Genomic DNA, 15,757 nt, shown 5'->3' with positions numbered 1-15,757 from the left:
CTTGTCTTGCACAACTCTTTTAGAAAAGAAGTCCTACCCAGCGGCATAGCAGCACTTACTGACGCCCAGGGCAGTTACTCAGTTTGCTGCCCTTTTGATGGGAAATAGTTACTACATTAAAGGGTCAAAAGTATTTTAATAAGATTTCAACAAACAAGAAAATAAACTTTTTTCCTTCTTATTTTCCTTGCAGAAGACAAAAAAAGGATTTCAGAGCCTCACCGAAAAATTCCAAAATTTATGTCAAAATTTGGAATTTTAAGCAATATTTAGTAATGCTTGTAGAAAAGAAGCTTCGAGCTCCTTCTAGATTTTCTTTTTTCAAAACTAAAATCAGTTTTATGTTTTCTTTGGTGAACTTTGGGGGGCAGAGATTTCTAAAGCAAATTTCCGAAATTGAAGTGTTAAAAAAGCAATTTTAGGCTATCTTTGGATATGTGAAGATATTAGGGAAGGTTTGGAGCCGCTGTCCGGAAAACTTTTCAACTAAACTGAAAATACGTAAAAGTAGGCTGTATCTAGTGGTGTAAGGGCCTCCTCTAACTCTAAAAAAAACTGGATTTTCCTCCCGAAATATTTTGAAACTTAAAATCAGTTTTAGTCTTTTATTGATGACGTTGAAGAGAATAAGGAACATTCCGTAGCTCTCTGAAAATTTTCTGATGCCAAAGTTCCAAAAACGTAATTGTAGGCTATCTTTGATGGCATAAGTTTTGAAATGTATCCAAAAATGTTGGGAGGTCAGATGGCTTTCCTGTCTCTCCTTGAAACGTTTTGAAAATGATGTCTAAAAAGGCAACATTAGCCATTGTTTCACAGACAACGTTATGAGAGAGGGTTTGGAGGGGGTTTCCCACCTGAAATGTTTTTCAAAACTGTGAAAGGCTTTGCCTAGAGATCATTAAAAACCTTTCTTTAAAATGAATAACTAAACTAAATGTGAAACTCATTGTTTAAAGGAATTTTTTGATGTAGAACAGTAATACAAGCAATTATTATTCGATTTGTGAATAAGTTTTTTAATAAAATGAACATAAAGTTCATTCTATCTTAGTGAACATTTTGTAATCAATGACCAATTACAGCAATTGTTGAAACAATGAGCTATCCCGAAAATGAGCAAGTAATCGCCCACCATTTGAGACCTCTCTCTTTTTACTCTTGTTGTCACTTTCGTTAAATTTTTTTTTCCTAAAGGTGGTTTCCAAGGAACTTTTTAAAAATCAAGTGGTAGTTTCATCATTGCAAATGTTCTAAATAACTTTTTTTCCAGTGTGTTTAACGATAACTGTATCTCAACAGTTGACACTAACAAGACACAAGCTATTATACAGCTTGAGGATTTTGTATTTTCCAGGGAGGAGGTTTTATTTCATTTGAAAAAGATTAAAGCAACTAAAGCTCCGGGACCAGATAATATTTATCCAAAAATTTTAGTTGAATGTGCAGAGGAATTAGTGGATGTCATTTTGAATATTTTCAATGCTTCTTATAACTCGGGGACGGTGCCAGAGGACTGGAAACTGGCTAACATAATGCCACTCTTCAAGAAGGGGTCTAAAGGTATTGCTGGGAATTATAGACCTGTAAGTTTGACTTCGGTGATTTGTAAGATTTTCGAAACTTTGATCAAAATTAAGATCATGATGTTCTTAGAGACTAATAGTCTGTTGACTAGTTTGCAGTATGGTTTCAGGAAAGGTAAATCCTGTACTACTAATTTATTGCATTTCTACTACAAGGTTACCTCAGCTTTAGATAACAAAAAATGTGTGGATGTTGTTTATATTGATTTTCAAAAAGCTTTTGACAAGGTACCGCATGTTGCTCTTCTCAGCAAGTTAGCTGACATTGGAATAGGAGGAAAAACTTTACTTTGGGTTAGAAATTGGCTTACTGGTAGGAAGCAAAGAGTAGTTGTGAGAGGAAATCATTCTAATTGGAGTGATGTTTTAAGTGGGGTTCCTCAGGGATCAGTTTTAGGGCCTCTTTTGTTTATTATATTTATGAATGACATCAATGATAATATTTCTGGAAGCATGAATTGTTTTGCTGACGATGTAAAAGTTATGGGGATTGTAGAAAATGAAGAACAAGTAAAACAGCTGCAAGAGGATTTAGATCATATTACTAAGTGTTCAGATAAATGGGGTATGGCAGTTAATGTAGGGAAATGTCAAGTGCTACACTTAGGTCATGGAAATAAGCGTATGAGATATCGTTTACAGGGTTCAGTCATAAATCAGGCAGAAAATGTTATGGATCTGGGTGTCTTTATAAATCAGGACTTCAAGTTTAGTCAACAGTGCAGTATTGCTAGTAACAAAGCCAACAAAATGCTTGGGTTCATCAATAGATCTATTTCAAACAAATCTAAGAAAGTTCTTCTGCCTTTATATAGGAGTTTAGTCAGACCTCATTTGGAGTATGCTGTTCAGTTTTGGTCGCCTTATCTGAAGAAAGATATTTTTGTATTGGAAAGGGTTCAAAGAAGGGTAACTAAATTAGTAAGGGGACTCTCAGATTTAGATTATGATACCAGACTTAATAGGCTTAACATGTATAGCCTGGAGCAAAGGAGAGTCAGAGGGGACATGATTCAGTTATTTAAATTTATCAAAATGAAAGATGTAAATGGATTAAATTTTTGCGGGGAAAGCAGGACAAGGGGTCATTGTTTTAAGCTATTTAAATCTCAGGCTAACTTGGAAATCAGGAAAAACTACTACTTTAGCAGGGTCGTGGGCACTTGGAATAGCTTACCGGAAGAGGTGGTAATGAGCAAGGGAGTGGATAGCTTTAAGAGGGCCATTGATCTTCATTGGGGACTAATTAATTGACTAGGACCAGCCTAGCTGGGCCCAGTGCCTGTTGCTGGTCGTCACATTTGTATTTGTATTTGTATTAAGTAACGAAAGGTTATGAAATTTATTATTTCTTCCGCAATAGTCAGCCTTAACAGTAAAAAGAAAAAAAAAACGTGGTCTCTTGACTTAACACCATCACCTCACTCCGTCTGTAGCGTCAGACAAAGGAAGAAAAAAGACAAACAATAGTGCTGAGATGTCCACAAGAAAAACACATATTTTGTATTGGAGTAATTTTATAACTATTGTCGTATCAAAAAATTCAAAAACTTTCTCTTTCTTTCTTTTTTTTTGCTCCCAGTAACAGACTAATGATTTCCTTACTAGGAAAAAGCGTTAAATTTTTTCACATCAAAAGTGTGAAATTGATGTCCCCCCCCCCCCAAAAAAAAGTGCTGCCTGGGGCAGACTGCCCCCTCCTTCCCTCCCTAGCTACGCTACTGTTCTTACCTCATATCCTGCATTATATTCAAACAAATTAGTATTTGAGCAATCTTCATCTGACAAGTGCTCTTCCAACTCATTTTCTGATTCTGAATCTTCAAGGTCTTCACCTTCAATTTCTTTATGGAACGAAGCTAAATAATTTTGTATTTCAGTTGCTTCTTCCATTTCTACTCTTGATTCATCCATTCTGAAAAAGAAATTTAAAAAAAAAAGTGAAACATAAAATTTTGAAAATAAGGGCAGAAAAAAAAAAAAAAAGCAGAAATATCATGCATGTTACACAACCAATAAACAAGAAATGGTAAACTAAACATAAGTGAAACATTAATTGTAGCAAATGAGCTTATTTTCCGGTAGTTTGGTTACGGCTATTTCCAAATTAATATCTAAAATTAATAGAAGTTGTTGTATGTGACTATCTATTTATCTATGTCATCACGACTCCTGGAGAATGACAGAAAGCTGAGCATTGAACTAGGAATTGTTAGATTCATAATTTTCCTGGCTACATTTTTAGCTAGGTGTTATAACTGTGCAACTTTAATTAATGGAGATATTAAATAAAAACATAATTCTTTGAATCTGGAACTCCTTTTCAAATCCCTGATAGATGACTTTCCTACCAAGGCATTCATATTTTCCCCATTGGCATTTGCATTTTCCCATTGGGAAAGTGAAAGTGAGGCACAGAAAGAGACGAATCTTTTTTGAGTGGCATATAATGAAGTGCATTTTTTGAGATGCACAAAGAAAAATAATAATTCAAATGGCTTGCTGAAGTAAAGTTCATTTTAAATGCAAAGATTTTTTTCTTCTATTCTTTTAAGAAATGTAATTTACAAAAATGTCGATAAAATGCTCTTATTGGCTAAAGCTGTTACAGGAGGCGAGTACAAAGTGAAGCTTCAAAGAAACTTCACTTGTTTAGGGATCTCCCACAAACGTCAGGCTTTGAGATGGGAGAGAGGTATATAAAATCGTGAAAAGGTGGTAGGATGGGGTAACAATAAGTATGACATCACACATTCTAGTTGAAATGAAAGTATAACAATATGTTCATAAAGCGCAACATGTGTACATCTAAAGGAGGGATTTGAGAACATATCCCCCCCCCCCTTTCCAAACGCAGGATTTTTTTTTTTTTTTTGACCTTAGAAAACAATGAAAACTAACCATATCGACCCCTCATCCTAATGAAATTCAACCAAATTTCAGTTCTTATGCATTTTTCTCGTTACACCACTGGAGAGGAGTCGGGAGGGAGTAAACTGAAGTGCGACTGTGACAAAGAAAATATGTTGAAAAAAATGTGACATCATTTATATATATAGTCAGCCCCTTAGCTCTGGCTATGGAGTGATAATTTGTACCTTTTTTACCAGGTTTTCAAGCTGGAACCATAATAAGATTGGTGATCACTTGCTAGTTGGCTAAAATATTTTTAGTTGCAAGTATGTTTAAATGAGGCTATTTGTCTGCAGCTAAGTTATGGCTATTCCAGACTGATGAGCCTAAATAAGGGTGAAACTGCAAGTTCTGGATGTTGTAACTGAGATGTTCAATATTGCTTTCAATAATACTTTATGCTTCGTCCTTGGTAGAAGTAAGCCCCATTTTATAGTACTCGTTTTGAACCATACATGATTAAATAAGCATTTTTAAGGCACTTTGTGATTCAAAAGAATTGGTGATTTTTTTCATGTATTATTAAATAGGTGACAGCTACAGCAAAAAAAATAGTAAATTCTGGACCAAGGCACAGAAAGTAAATGAAATTGAGGGAGCTGCACGGGCATTCTCTCGGAAGCCACATGGTGTTTTTATAGAAGGAACTTCACTAAATACTTTAAGCCAAAAAATTACTACTTTTCACTGTGTTGTACGCATTAAAGCTCTCTGAAATAACTCAAGCTCAATGATAGCTCTATGCTCCATTGTTCCTACTAAAATGTGTCATCATTTGGAATCTGTTCATGATGAGTTAGAAGAAAAACCTGTTGCATACCTTACTTAAAAATATCATGAACTCACAAACTATTAAAACAATAATGTTTTATTGTTTATGTGACAACAAAAAAAGTATGGTAAAGCAACTGGACCTCCTTACTTAGTCAGTTATCCGATAGCCCAAAGCAGTGAAGCTTATTCAATTGCAAAAGCTTTACTCAGCCTTTGAATTTGAAGATGGGGTTAAATATACTCGTATGTCAGGTGGAAAACCAGCTAGAGAAATTTGACAAAATTCATTTTCAAATAGAACCATTTCCATCATGTCAGAGATTTTGCAGCCCATTTAACTAATGAAATCATTTTTTTAATCACTGATAATACAATCTACTGAATAGGATTCTCTATTCCAGGGTTCATACCCTTTAGGCAGAAAAAAATTCAAGCACTTTTCAAGTACTTTTCAAGGTAAAAAATTTTGTTTTCAAGGCAATATCATAAATTTGTACTAAAAATATTGTATGCAGATTTCATTTACTACAAACACATAGAAATAAGGCAATAATACAAAAAAAGTATAGGAAAGCAAAATTGCTTTTTCTTCAACGAGAGACACTTTGATGAAAGATCTACTGCGTTGAAAGTTTTTCTGAAAATGTTTGAAAAGTTTGGTCATAAAGAGAAGCAGATACCAAGAGGTTTAATTTTGAGGTTTTTCAAAGGTTGCAGCAGTCAGAGGTTTGTATATTTTCTAGAATCAGCAAATTAATACTTAAAAAAAAAAACCTTTCATAAGTGCTTTTAACTTTTATGGGAAGAAACTAAAATACCCAAGTTCAATGGCATTGCCAGAGAGGAGTTTTTGAAGTCCCTCCCCCCCCCCGGGTTTCAACATTTATTTCCGATATCTATACAGTGGTTTATTACAATATAAGGGGGGTTAGGACAAAAACACTACCCAGAAAGTTATTTCAGTTTTCACTATTAAGTTCTAAAAATATTAGGTTTGCAAATCATTTATAAGTATGCAAATCAATTACTCGTATGTATTTATTAGCTGTTCAGACAATAAGGCATTTCAACTGTCCTCGAGTAAATTTAAAAATTAGGAAGTAAGAAAAGTTTATGAAAGTCCACAGTCCAGTCTCTACACCTCAAAATATACAAAAGCAGCTTAAGCAGTGATAAATACTCTGAATGCAAACTTGAGCCTATTCAGCTTTCAATGATTAACTTGCAATAGACAATAAATGTGCAAGTTCAGATTTATAGAGCTATATTTCGAAATTGAAAAGATTCACAAGAAGTTGACATATATTATGACAAAAGTAGTTTTATTTTGGGAAAAAATGGGTTATTGTTGAAATTAGAATGTAAATTTAGAAAGGCAATAATATTCAGGTGATTTGTGAGTTCATAAAAAATTACCTGAAAGTTTCAAAGAGCAAAATGGGGCGAGGGGGGGGAAATAATTTTTAAAACTAAGACCCCTATTACTTCAATATACATATGTACAACAACAACTTTTGCTATGCATACAATTCATAAAATAGTTTATTAAGTCAAAATATTTTGCATAGAAATACCATGCCCAGTGCCTGTTGATAACCAGCAACAGGCACTGGGCCTAGCTAGGCTTGTACTGGTCAATTTATTAGATCCAAATGAAGATGAATGACCCTCCTTAAGCTATCTACCCCTTTGCTGATTAAAGCCTCTTTCAGTAAGCTCCAAGTACCCACAACCTTAATAAAGTAGTAATTTTGAACATTTGAGGAAAAGGGGAAAATTGGAGATATAGGGAGGTAAAAGCATAAAAACGAACACTACTGGATTTCAAGTGAATAATCATAACACAACCACCCCTGTTATACACCTTATTTATTTTAGCAGACATAAAAATATGATGTACTTATAAATAAAATTATATAAATCAACTTTATATTTAAAATACAAACTTTAAGTTAATTTTTAGGTGCTCAACTGCTGAAATTTAAATTTTTTTTAAAAAAATCTGCTATGACCAAAAATTAGGTAAAGATAATCATTCAAAATTGCAAAAATAAATTAGCAAATAATTAAACAAGACCAAGGTAATAAATTCTTTAACTCTTTAGTTATTAAAATAAAAAATAAAATAAGCTAATCTGATTTAGCAGAGTCAAAATAACTACTAATTGCCAAAAATATAAAAATATTTACAAAATGCAAAAGGATTGAAATCTCAAACAAGGGAAGCAAATTTTCGAGAATTAAGTTTAATGTTGTCATGTTTCCCATAAAATAAACTTATATTTTACTGAAATTAAACATAAAATATAGTAATCTAAGGTAGCATATGCGAAACTAACATTTGATTAGCCAAAATATTTAAATATTTGCAGGATGCAAAAAGATTGAAATTTCTAACACAAGAGCAATTTTCCGCGAAACCCGAGTAAGGTCAATGTTGTCATGGTTTCCAAATTAATTTCTTTGTTAATTAATGAAATTAAACAAAAAATAAACTAATCTAAGGTACCATATGTCAAAATATCTTTCGGTTGTAAAAAACATCAAAATATTTACAAGATGCAAAAGGATTGAAATCCCAAACACGGAAGCAATTTTTCGCGATGTTGCATACTGAACACATGTTCAGAAAATTGCATTGGTGAAATACTTTTTTAAAACTTCTAAGCACAATTCGTTGATTTTTGGGAGAATTTAAGCACTAAGAAACTTTTTCAAGGTTTTAAAACTTTTTCAAGGTTTTCAAGCACTTGAAAATGAACTTTTCTTTTTCAAGCACTTTTCAAGGTTTTTCAAGGGCGTACGAACCCTGTATTCATTTCTTGAAAAAAACGAAAGGAGATGGAACAACTGAATTGATATTTTACCAATGGAGCAAAGCACAATTAATGAAACTGTACAACTTACTAAAAATGTTGCTTTCTGTGAACACAAATCCTAACTGAAAAATTTTCTGCAAATAATTAATTTGCCTAAGTCATCCTTGAATAAAGAATTAAATTTATATTCAAATATGAAAGAGACCAAAAAATAAAGAGCTTTAAATCATTTAATTTTTTTTTTTTTAACAATAACATATAGTTTGTGCTTATTTTTTACCAACTGAAGAAAACCATTATTTTTTTTCACACCATATGCTTTAAAAGGCTTTTGGAGAAAGGCTTTAGCAGAAATAAACTGGGATTTTTTTTTAAATTCCCTTTAAAAAAAAATAAATAAATAAATTTAAAAAAAATTAACGTTAGCAGTTTGAAAAAAAATTTCTGCAGAGTCAAAAACTTTCTGTGCACGCTGTTCGTGCGTTCATCTTATATTATGCAAGACTGATGGGCACCCATATGGGGAGGCAAGTGGGTGCTCAAGTCCAGAGCAGATCCAGAAGATTTTGTATGGGGGTCAAGTCTCACGTTTCAATGGCCAGCGATATACCTCCTAACGTAAAACAGTATCTGTTAACAATGGAGAACCCTTCCCTCTTAAATGAGAGCAAGTCCATTTTAATTTACCCACTTTCCCCTAAATTTGTCAATGCTGCAACCTATGCCATGGATCATATTCCTTTAAATTTTCATTGAACTTCATATTTCTTCAGGCTAACAGGCCACCTTGTCCTAAGCTTTGAATACATGAGATTACAGCTATAAAATGATTGGAAAAAGCACACACAACGCACACATGACATGTGGTTTGAGGTGGAATAGTGCTCTGAAAAAACGTTAAACTCATTACGGATGATTTTTCTTTTGAAACTAAGATAAAAACTCAAAATAGCAACAGCCCAGTAAACGAACCTAGACAGTGCTTACAATTATGACTCGTTGAGAAAAAATACCTTACAGAACCTAGCAGAGTACAGTTAATATTGATTCCATGTACTATTTTTTCGTATCTAAAAATGAAAGTGAAAATTGCTCAAGCCCACCCCCCTCAGAAATTAGAACTTCCTTGCTTTCAATACTTTTTTCTTTGCAAAAATGTAAAAATATTTCTTCTCGAGGCATTAATGAATAAGTCATTGAAAATGGCAAATTTTATTAACTTTAATCTGTTCCAAAATTGGTTTCCATAGGGAAAATATCCTGCTAAACCAAAAAAAAAACCCCTCCCCTCTCCCAAAAAATTTGCATATGAGTGCCCATGGTAACCACTGCATAATTTACAGGCTGCAAAAAAATATCTCTCTCAGTTATAAGACTGCTATTGATCAAGTTGTCAAAATCATAAACTGGAAATAATTGCAGAATTTGAATAATTGTTCATTTAAAATGTTATGATGTGATTACATGGGAATGTATATAAAGACATGATAGTTGTCTCAAAAGAATATTATAATCAAGAATTTTGACCTTAAGGACTAGCTACATGCTTCTTTTTTCAGAGCACAGATTTGCATTGGAAAGTTCGACGTTTTGTGAGGAATTGGCTATCTAAAATAGCCAATTTAAGCGTCAATTTCAAAAATAAGGAACTATATATTTTCTTGCAGGGCAAATAAGTAAATTATACACTTACTGATCACAAAAGACGTTGTGCTTTAGAAAAAAAAAAAAAAATATAACTCATGTGGTCTCTGAGAATTTTTATTATATTCTCAATAATAAAAAGCTCTTAAGAATAGGAAGCAATTGAAATTTTTGTATATTTATTAAGAAATCATTGAAAGATTATGGTGAAGTTAGTTATCAGTAAAGAAAATATCAAATGAATTCTGAATTAAAAATTTGACTTTATCAATAATTAAGCTTTTTGATCACTTTCTTTTGACTATGTCAGTCCAAGAATAAGAAAACTATCGAAATGGCATATTAATCAGCCTTGAACCAAAAATTACCTTAAACACCCTTAGTGGAATTTACTTGTAGCTTAAAAGATAATTATTTTCAATTGTCATAAAATGCTATGCATGCACCTTTACCATTTCCAATATAGAAAAAAAAATTACAGACTAATAGCTCATCCCGATATGATAGTTCAACTTTCATAAAAAAAGCCCCTTTTTAGTGAACCTAAGTTAGTCAAAATAACTACCATTTATCTCATTAATATTTTAAAATATTTTTTGATTTCAAATTATTTTAAGAAATTTTGCGTTAACTTTATGATGCCAATATTACGCTAAATAATTGTCAATGTTATCACAAATAAACCAGGTTCAGAATGTCACATTATAACTATACAAATGAAAATACAACAGAGGTTCCAGGGGAAAAGGGTTCCACTTTTCAAAGAAATTAAAAATCCTTAATTTAAAAGTAATTTTTGATTGCACTGATTGTTTTATGTACACCAAAACCCTACAACTAACTCCAAAATGACAAGAGTTCTTTGAAGATGGATAGCATAGTTTTGAAACCAATTTTAATTTTATAATACAAGACCAAGCTCTATTTTACCAGGAAGTTAAGACAGTTCCTGACTTAAATGTAACAAATGCATGGTCTCCATTTTGCAAATTTGTTTGTGAACAATATTACAAAAACAAAATGCACAATGCATTGATTCATACAACCCTTCAGTCTGACCTCTCATTCAGAGTGGTGAGGAAGAGAAAGCAATTAACCTAGCCCCAGGCAGGTTTTTAGGGAGGTCACTGTGACCTCCCTAAACTGCCCCCATTTGTCTTTTTGTGAGACGAAAAATATAACAGCAATTTTTCATTGACAGAATTGACTTTTATTCTTTAAATTGAGAATTTCCCTCTTTCAAAGAATTAAGTTTGAGATATCCCTGGTCCCAGGCTTTAAGATATTAAAGCTTTGTTTCAAATATGTGCGTATGGTTTGGTTGTTTTATAAAATAATATAGGCATTGACAGCAGACCTAATTTAAAATGACTGATCTTGCTTCAATCATAACACGTTTACCAGTTTTAAATTAAGAATTTAAAGTAGAGGGGTAACAATGGGGCTTTATAGTTTGCCAATTCATGTAACTGAAATAATTTATATAATTGGTAGTTTTGTGCGCTATTTACTCAGCGGATCTCTATTTTTTTTTTGTCCGCCTCTACGTTCAGGGTTTGAATAAATTATTCTGAACGGAAGATAACATGTGTACTAATGTAAAATTGTAGTCTTTATGCTTGTATTAGAAAGCAAATTTAATGCTCAATTGACTTGACTTTAAGAACGCGAATGAAACTTTAAAATGTTCAATTAAAAATCAATTTATTATAACCAGGGTTCATACTCGATTTGGATGAAAAAATTCCATGACTTTTCCATGACTTCATGAAAATTTTCATGACCTTATTACATGAAGAGAATAGTATTATTTAATATCAAACTTGCCTTTTTTTTTCGGAAATGAGCATTAGCAAAACTTGCTATGTGAATGCCACTACCTGATTCAAAAAATACCGGTGTACACCTAAAAAACTGAATAATTCTTACCTGTTTTCATCACATCAGTTTAAGTTAAGTAAAACTACAGTGAATGATGCTTAAATGTCGATTATTTTTTTTATAAACAGGAAGAATGATAATGATTGGGGAAAAGTTGAATGAAACACTACTAAGTTTCAATAAATTTGCTTCAAAAATTGCTTTTAGTGTGAACTTGACAATTTTTTGGTTCTTTAAAATAAAGCCACATTCTTTAGTAAATTCATGTTTCTAAACCAGATATTTATTTTTAAAAAATAAAAATAAAAACATTTCATAATAAATAAATCTTTTGATTTAAATGTACTTTTTTACTTATTTGTACATTTTCAAATGCATATAAATTAATAGGTTCAGAAATTCCAGAACATGTTTGAATAATGACACTGAATGTACCAGTGGGTTGCATGGATTAGTTTTGCGGGCTGTATATTGGGCACTACTGTTTTTGAGCATTAGAATTCCCCTATTTCTGTATTTTATCGCCTGACTAAAGATTATCCAAAACCTTCAACAAATTGAGATAAACTCTGATCAATTTTAAAATAAAGATTTAGGAGTGATGGAAACGAACTTGGATGCAATGTTTTTTGAGATCGTTCAATTTTCCAGTTTAAATAGCTTTCATGGTGCAATAGTAAATCACTCAAGATTTCTAATGCTCTTTTTTGCTACTGTTACTTTTTCCCAGAACATTTTTCCATGACTGAAAATAAATTTCCATGACTTAGACTGAAAATTTCAATTTTCCATGACTTTTCCAGGTCTGAAATTTGCTTATTTCTTTTTCCATGACTTTCCAGGATTTCCATGACCCGTACGAACCCTGTATAACTGTTATTCGTTATTGGATGTACAACACAACATAATTGTGCTGATGTCAGCAATTTTGCTTTTTGCAAAAGAAATGCATTGACGGATCAGTTTATATCTTTCGCAACTACCCCTAAGGTTTTAAAAAACAATTACACTCCTCAGTACTTCACTATAAAAGTTTAATAATTTCTATCGATATCAGAGTACCCTGGCGCTAGATGCAAGAATCATATTTCCATAAAGAAAGGCTAACGGAAGCGCCATCTAGTACATTGACGAATGAACTCATTAAGTAAATTCTTAATGAAATTGTTCAGCAGGCATTGTTATTCGTCCTTTTGAACATTTAACCAGATTCTTTACAATAAAACTTACTCATATGACCTTAAAATTCAACAAAATATGAATATTTGGATGCAGGAGTCATCTCTTTCAGTTAAAAACCTTTACAGTTAAACATTTGAAGGCAAAATTTTCATATATACACTTTTAACTTTTCGAAAAAAGGTTATTTTTAAAAATATCCATGCGTAATAGTAGACCATTTCGTCTGATAAATAGAAATTTTTTCACGTCTTTAAACTTTTTTGTCGCAAAATTGAGAAAAATGAGCTCAACATGTTTTCTGCCAAATTATAGATATTAATGTTCCATTAATTCTCTATTAAAATGCATTAATATTAAGAGCTGCTACTTATGTTTTGAATTTAATAACATTTTCCTTATTTCTATCTATTTTGAAACAATATAAATGAAAAAAAAAATCTCATATTCAATTTTAATGAAAAAAAAATTTAGAACAGAGGTTGTAGATCAAAAAAATGCTTTTTTTTAGTTTTTTTTCTTAGAAAAAGTTGTTTCAATTTGTTTTAATTCTTGAATTTCTTTATATAGCATGTTTCAGAAATCACTTTTCTTCTCTCTCTCTCTTTTCTATGCTCCAAAAGGTGTTAATGCATGACTTTTGTATGAATTGGCAATGGTGTGTCAAAAATTGTTGTGAATGTTCGCCATTAGTTTAATGAAAATTTTTGCTACTTTTATCGATGTTGTGTTTTAGTTTCTTGGTACTTGATTTCAGAGAAACTGCTTTCATTGATAAAACTCTAATTTTCCCTACTAAGAAAGCTTCAAAGCGGTTTGAAGCTTTCTGTGTAGTATTCATGGAACTATGAACCTGGACTCGTTGTCTTTTGCTTTGTCTAATATTTAGTTATTCCGTGGCAAATTTAACTAAGAAGAACTTTAAATCTAGCGTGCAGGAAATATCTAGAGTATGTTAATAATTATATTATAATTATTTCCTCTTTTTTACATTTCTGTTGGTATGACATGACCACTCAATTCGTAGCTTGCATCATGAGTACACATGACTTTTATCGTATTTTCCTTCAATTTTTATTTTCAAGCTGTTTTTTGCACAGTTTTCAAATAGAAATTTTGATATGTCTCTAAAGAATATTAATGATGTTTTTGAAATTGCAAAATAGCATCACACTGTTAGTGATGCGTTAATTTATGGCAGATGATAATTTCCTTTTTTTTCCCCATCCATACTGACCTTATTATTTTTTGTGTTGATTTTAGTAACTAAAGCTAGCATGTTTATGAAATACGAAATATTTTTTTGCGCTGTCACCTATTTCACTCATTGTTTAAGTGACATTTGTTTCATTTAAGATAGCACATCCATAGTTGTTAAAGTTTGTTCACTAATGAACCAAGAAGGATTCTACTTAGTGAATATTGAATTTTATTCAGAAAATATTTGAAAACTATACTTTCTAGTAACAAGATAACAAATTTATTTACTTGTCCTTCTTTAACCATTATCACTTAATTATCTCCATCCATTTAAAAATTAAAATACTTTTTAAAGGAAAGGGGGGGGGGGGAGAGGGAAATTTACTTTTATTATTTAGGTAACTGTTAAGAGCAATACAGAAAATTTTTTCTTCTGTTCAAGCTATTTAAAAGAATTTGTTTTTTAAATAATGATCATAGTAATGACATTAAATAAAAAGTAGGTATTAGTACATTTAAAGGCATCTCCATAATTTTTTATAAATATCATCCTGGATATGGAATGATTCACCGCATTTTTAGTTACATATTGCTGGAAATTCTACAAAAAGGTATCCGTCATTTTCGACAGTAGACCAGCACAAGTCCACAATAAAACTTTACTGATCCTTGGACCTCGGATATTTAACTTTCCCATGTGAAAGCACTTTTCTTATTTCAATACTCACATTTTTGTGACAATTTTGTGTATGTAATTTCAAGACAAAAATATTTGATTTAAGTCTAATTTTTTGTGCTACATGTATTCTAAAATGCCGTGGCAGGCATCTGAATCAGTTAAAAAATTTGAAAAATATTGTAAATATAGGTTGAAATATATGCGTTGTAGCATCATGTTGATAATACCTTTGCACTAAGGCTTGTAACTCTTACAGGGGCGCCGACTTGGAAAAATTATTGAGGGGGCTGGGCCAGTCATCACCGGGGGTTTATATGGTTATGTAATCCCACGGAGGTTACCCCCCCCCCCCCAAAAAAGGTTGTTTTTTGTGCCTTGAAAATGCCAATTTACATACTTTCTGGTGTGTATAATTTAAACAAACAAACAGTATGTGACATGGCGTTTTCAAAGTAAAACAATCCAAAAATTGGTATACAAATTTCTCTGGTTCAACTAGATCATGCCACTTGTCTTAGTAAGAGACATTTTTTTGTTCTATTTTATGGGGAGTCATGCAGTGCCGTAGCTAGGCATGGAAAAGGTAGGGTGCTTGACTTGCATTGAAGGGCACTCCCAGAAACTCCGACTTAAAAAATATTGGGGGGGGGGGGGAATAAATACGAACACACACAGTATTTTTGTAAAAAGGTAATTTAATTTATGCATGCTTTTTAAGACCAGTTGTTTTTTTATTAGTGATATCCGCTAACGTATTCAAGCGTAAACGCAGTCTCTCAATGTCTAGGTCATTTTTGAAAAACTTAGTTGATTTTTCGAAATGTTTCACCTTTGTTTAATAAAAGCAAGCACTCTTGTTCAACTGCAACGACCTGTGTGCGTCCAGTTGATGTAAATCACCCAATAATGCAAAATTGCACCATTTTACAAACCTCAATGTATATTGCCTTGTAGTACACTCGAGTCCCGACCTACGCGAGGGATGCATTCCAAGACCCCTCGCGTAAGTCGAAATTTCGCGTTGTGGAAAAAGGCATGTGTAGAATTTTTTTATAAACGTACCCAATTATTTTTGACACTTG

At 32.2% G+C, this 15,757-nt stretch overlaps 2 protein-coding genes across 2 annotated transcripts in view; one reads left to right on the top strand and one right to left on the bottom strand.

Annotated features, from left to right (window-relative positions):
* LOC129224066 (transcriptional repressor CTCF-like) overlaps positions 1 to 12,893 on the bottom strand; it is a 53,243-nt gene extending 40,350 nt beyond the window's left edge. Inside the window, exons 1-2 of the mRNA XM_054858466.1 lie at positions 12,848 to 12,893; positions 3,318 to 3,501 (exon numbers count right to left, since the gene is read on the bottom strand). Coding sequence (XP_054714441.1) covers positions 3,318 to 3,500 — 183 coding nt within the window. The 5' untranslated portion in view covers position 3,501; positions 12,848 to 12,893. The remainder of the gene's footprint in view (positions 1 to 3,317; positions 3,502 to 12,847) is intronic.
* Positions 12,894 to 13,489: 596 nt separating this feature from the next.
* LOC129224821 (CCR4-NOT transcription complex subunit 1-like) overlaps positions 13,490 to 15,757 on the top strand; it is a 28,527-nt gene continuing 26,259 nt past the window's right edge. The window contains 2 exon segments of the mRNA XM_054859368.1: positions 13,490 to 13,682; positions 13,684 to 13,746. Coding sequence (XP_054715343.1) covers positions 13,644 to 13,682; positions 13,684 to 13,746 — 102 coding nt within the window. The 5' untranslated portion in view covers positions 13,490 to 13,643.

Source organism: Uloborus diversus, chromosome 6 (genome assembly GCF_026930045.1).
Source record: "Uloborus diversus isolate 005 chromosome 6, Udiv.v.3.1, whole genome shotgun sequence".
Lineage (NCBI taxonomy): Eukaryota > Metazoa > Arthropoda > Arachnida > Araneae > Uloboridae > Uloborus > Uloborus diversus.
Note: the sequence above shows the minus strand (reverse complement) of the source record. Positions and strands in the feature narration are given on the sequence as shown.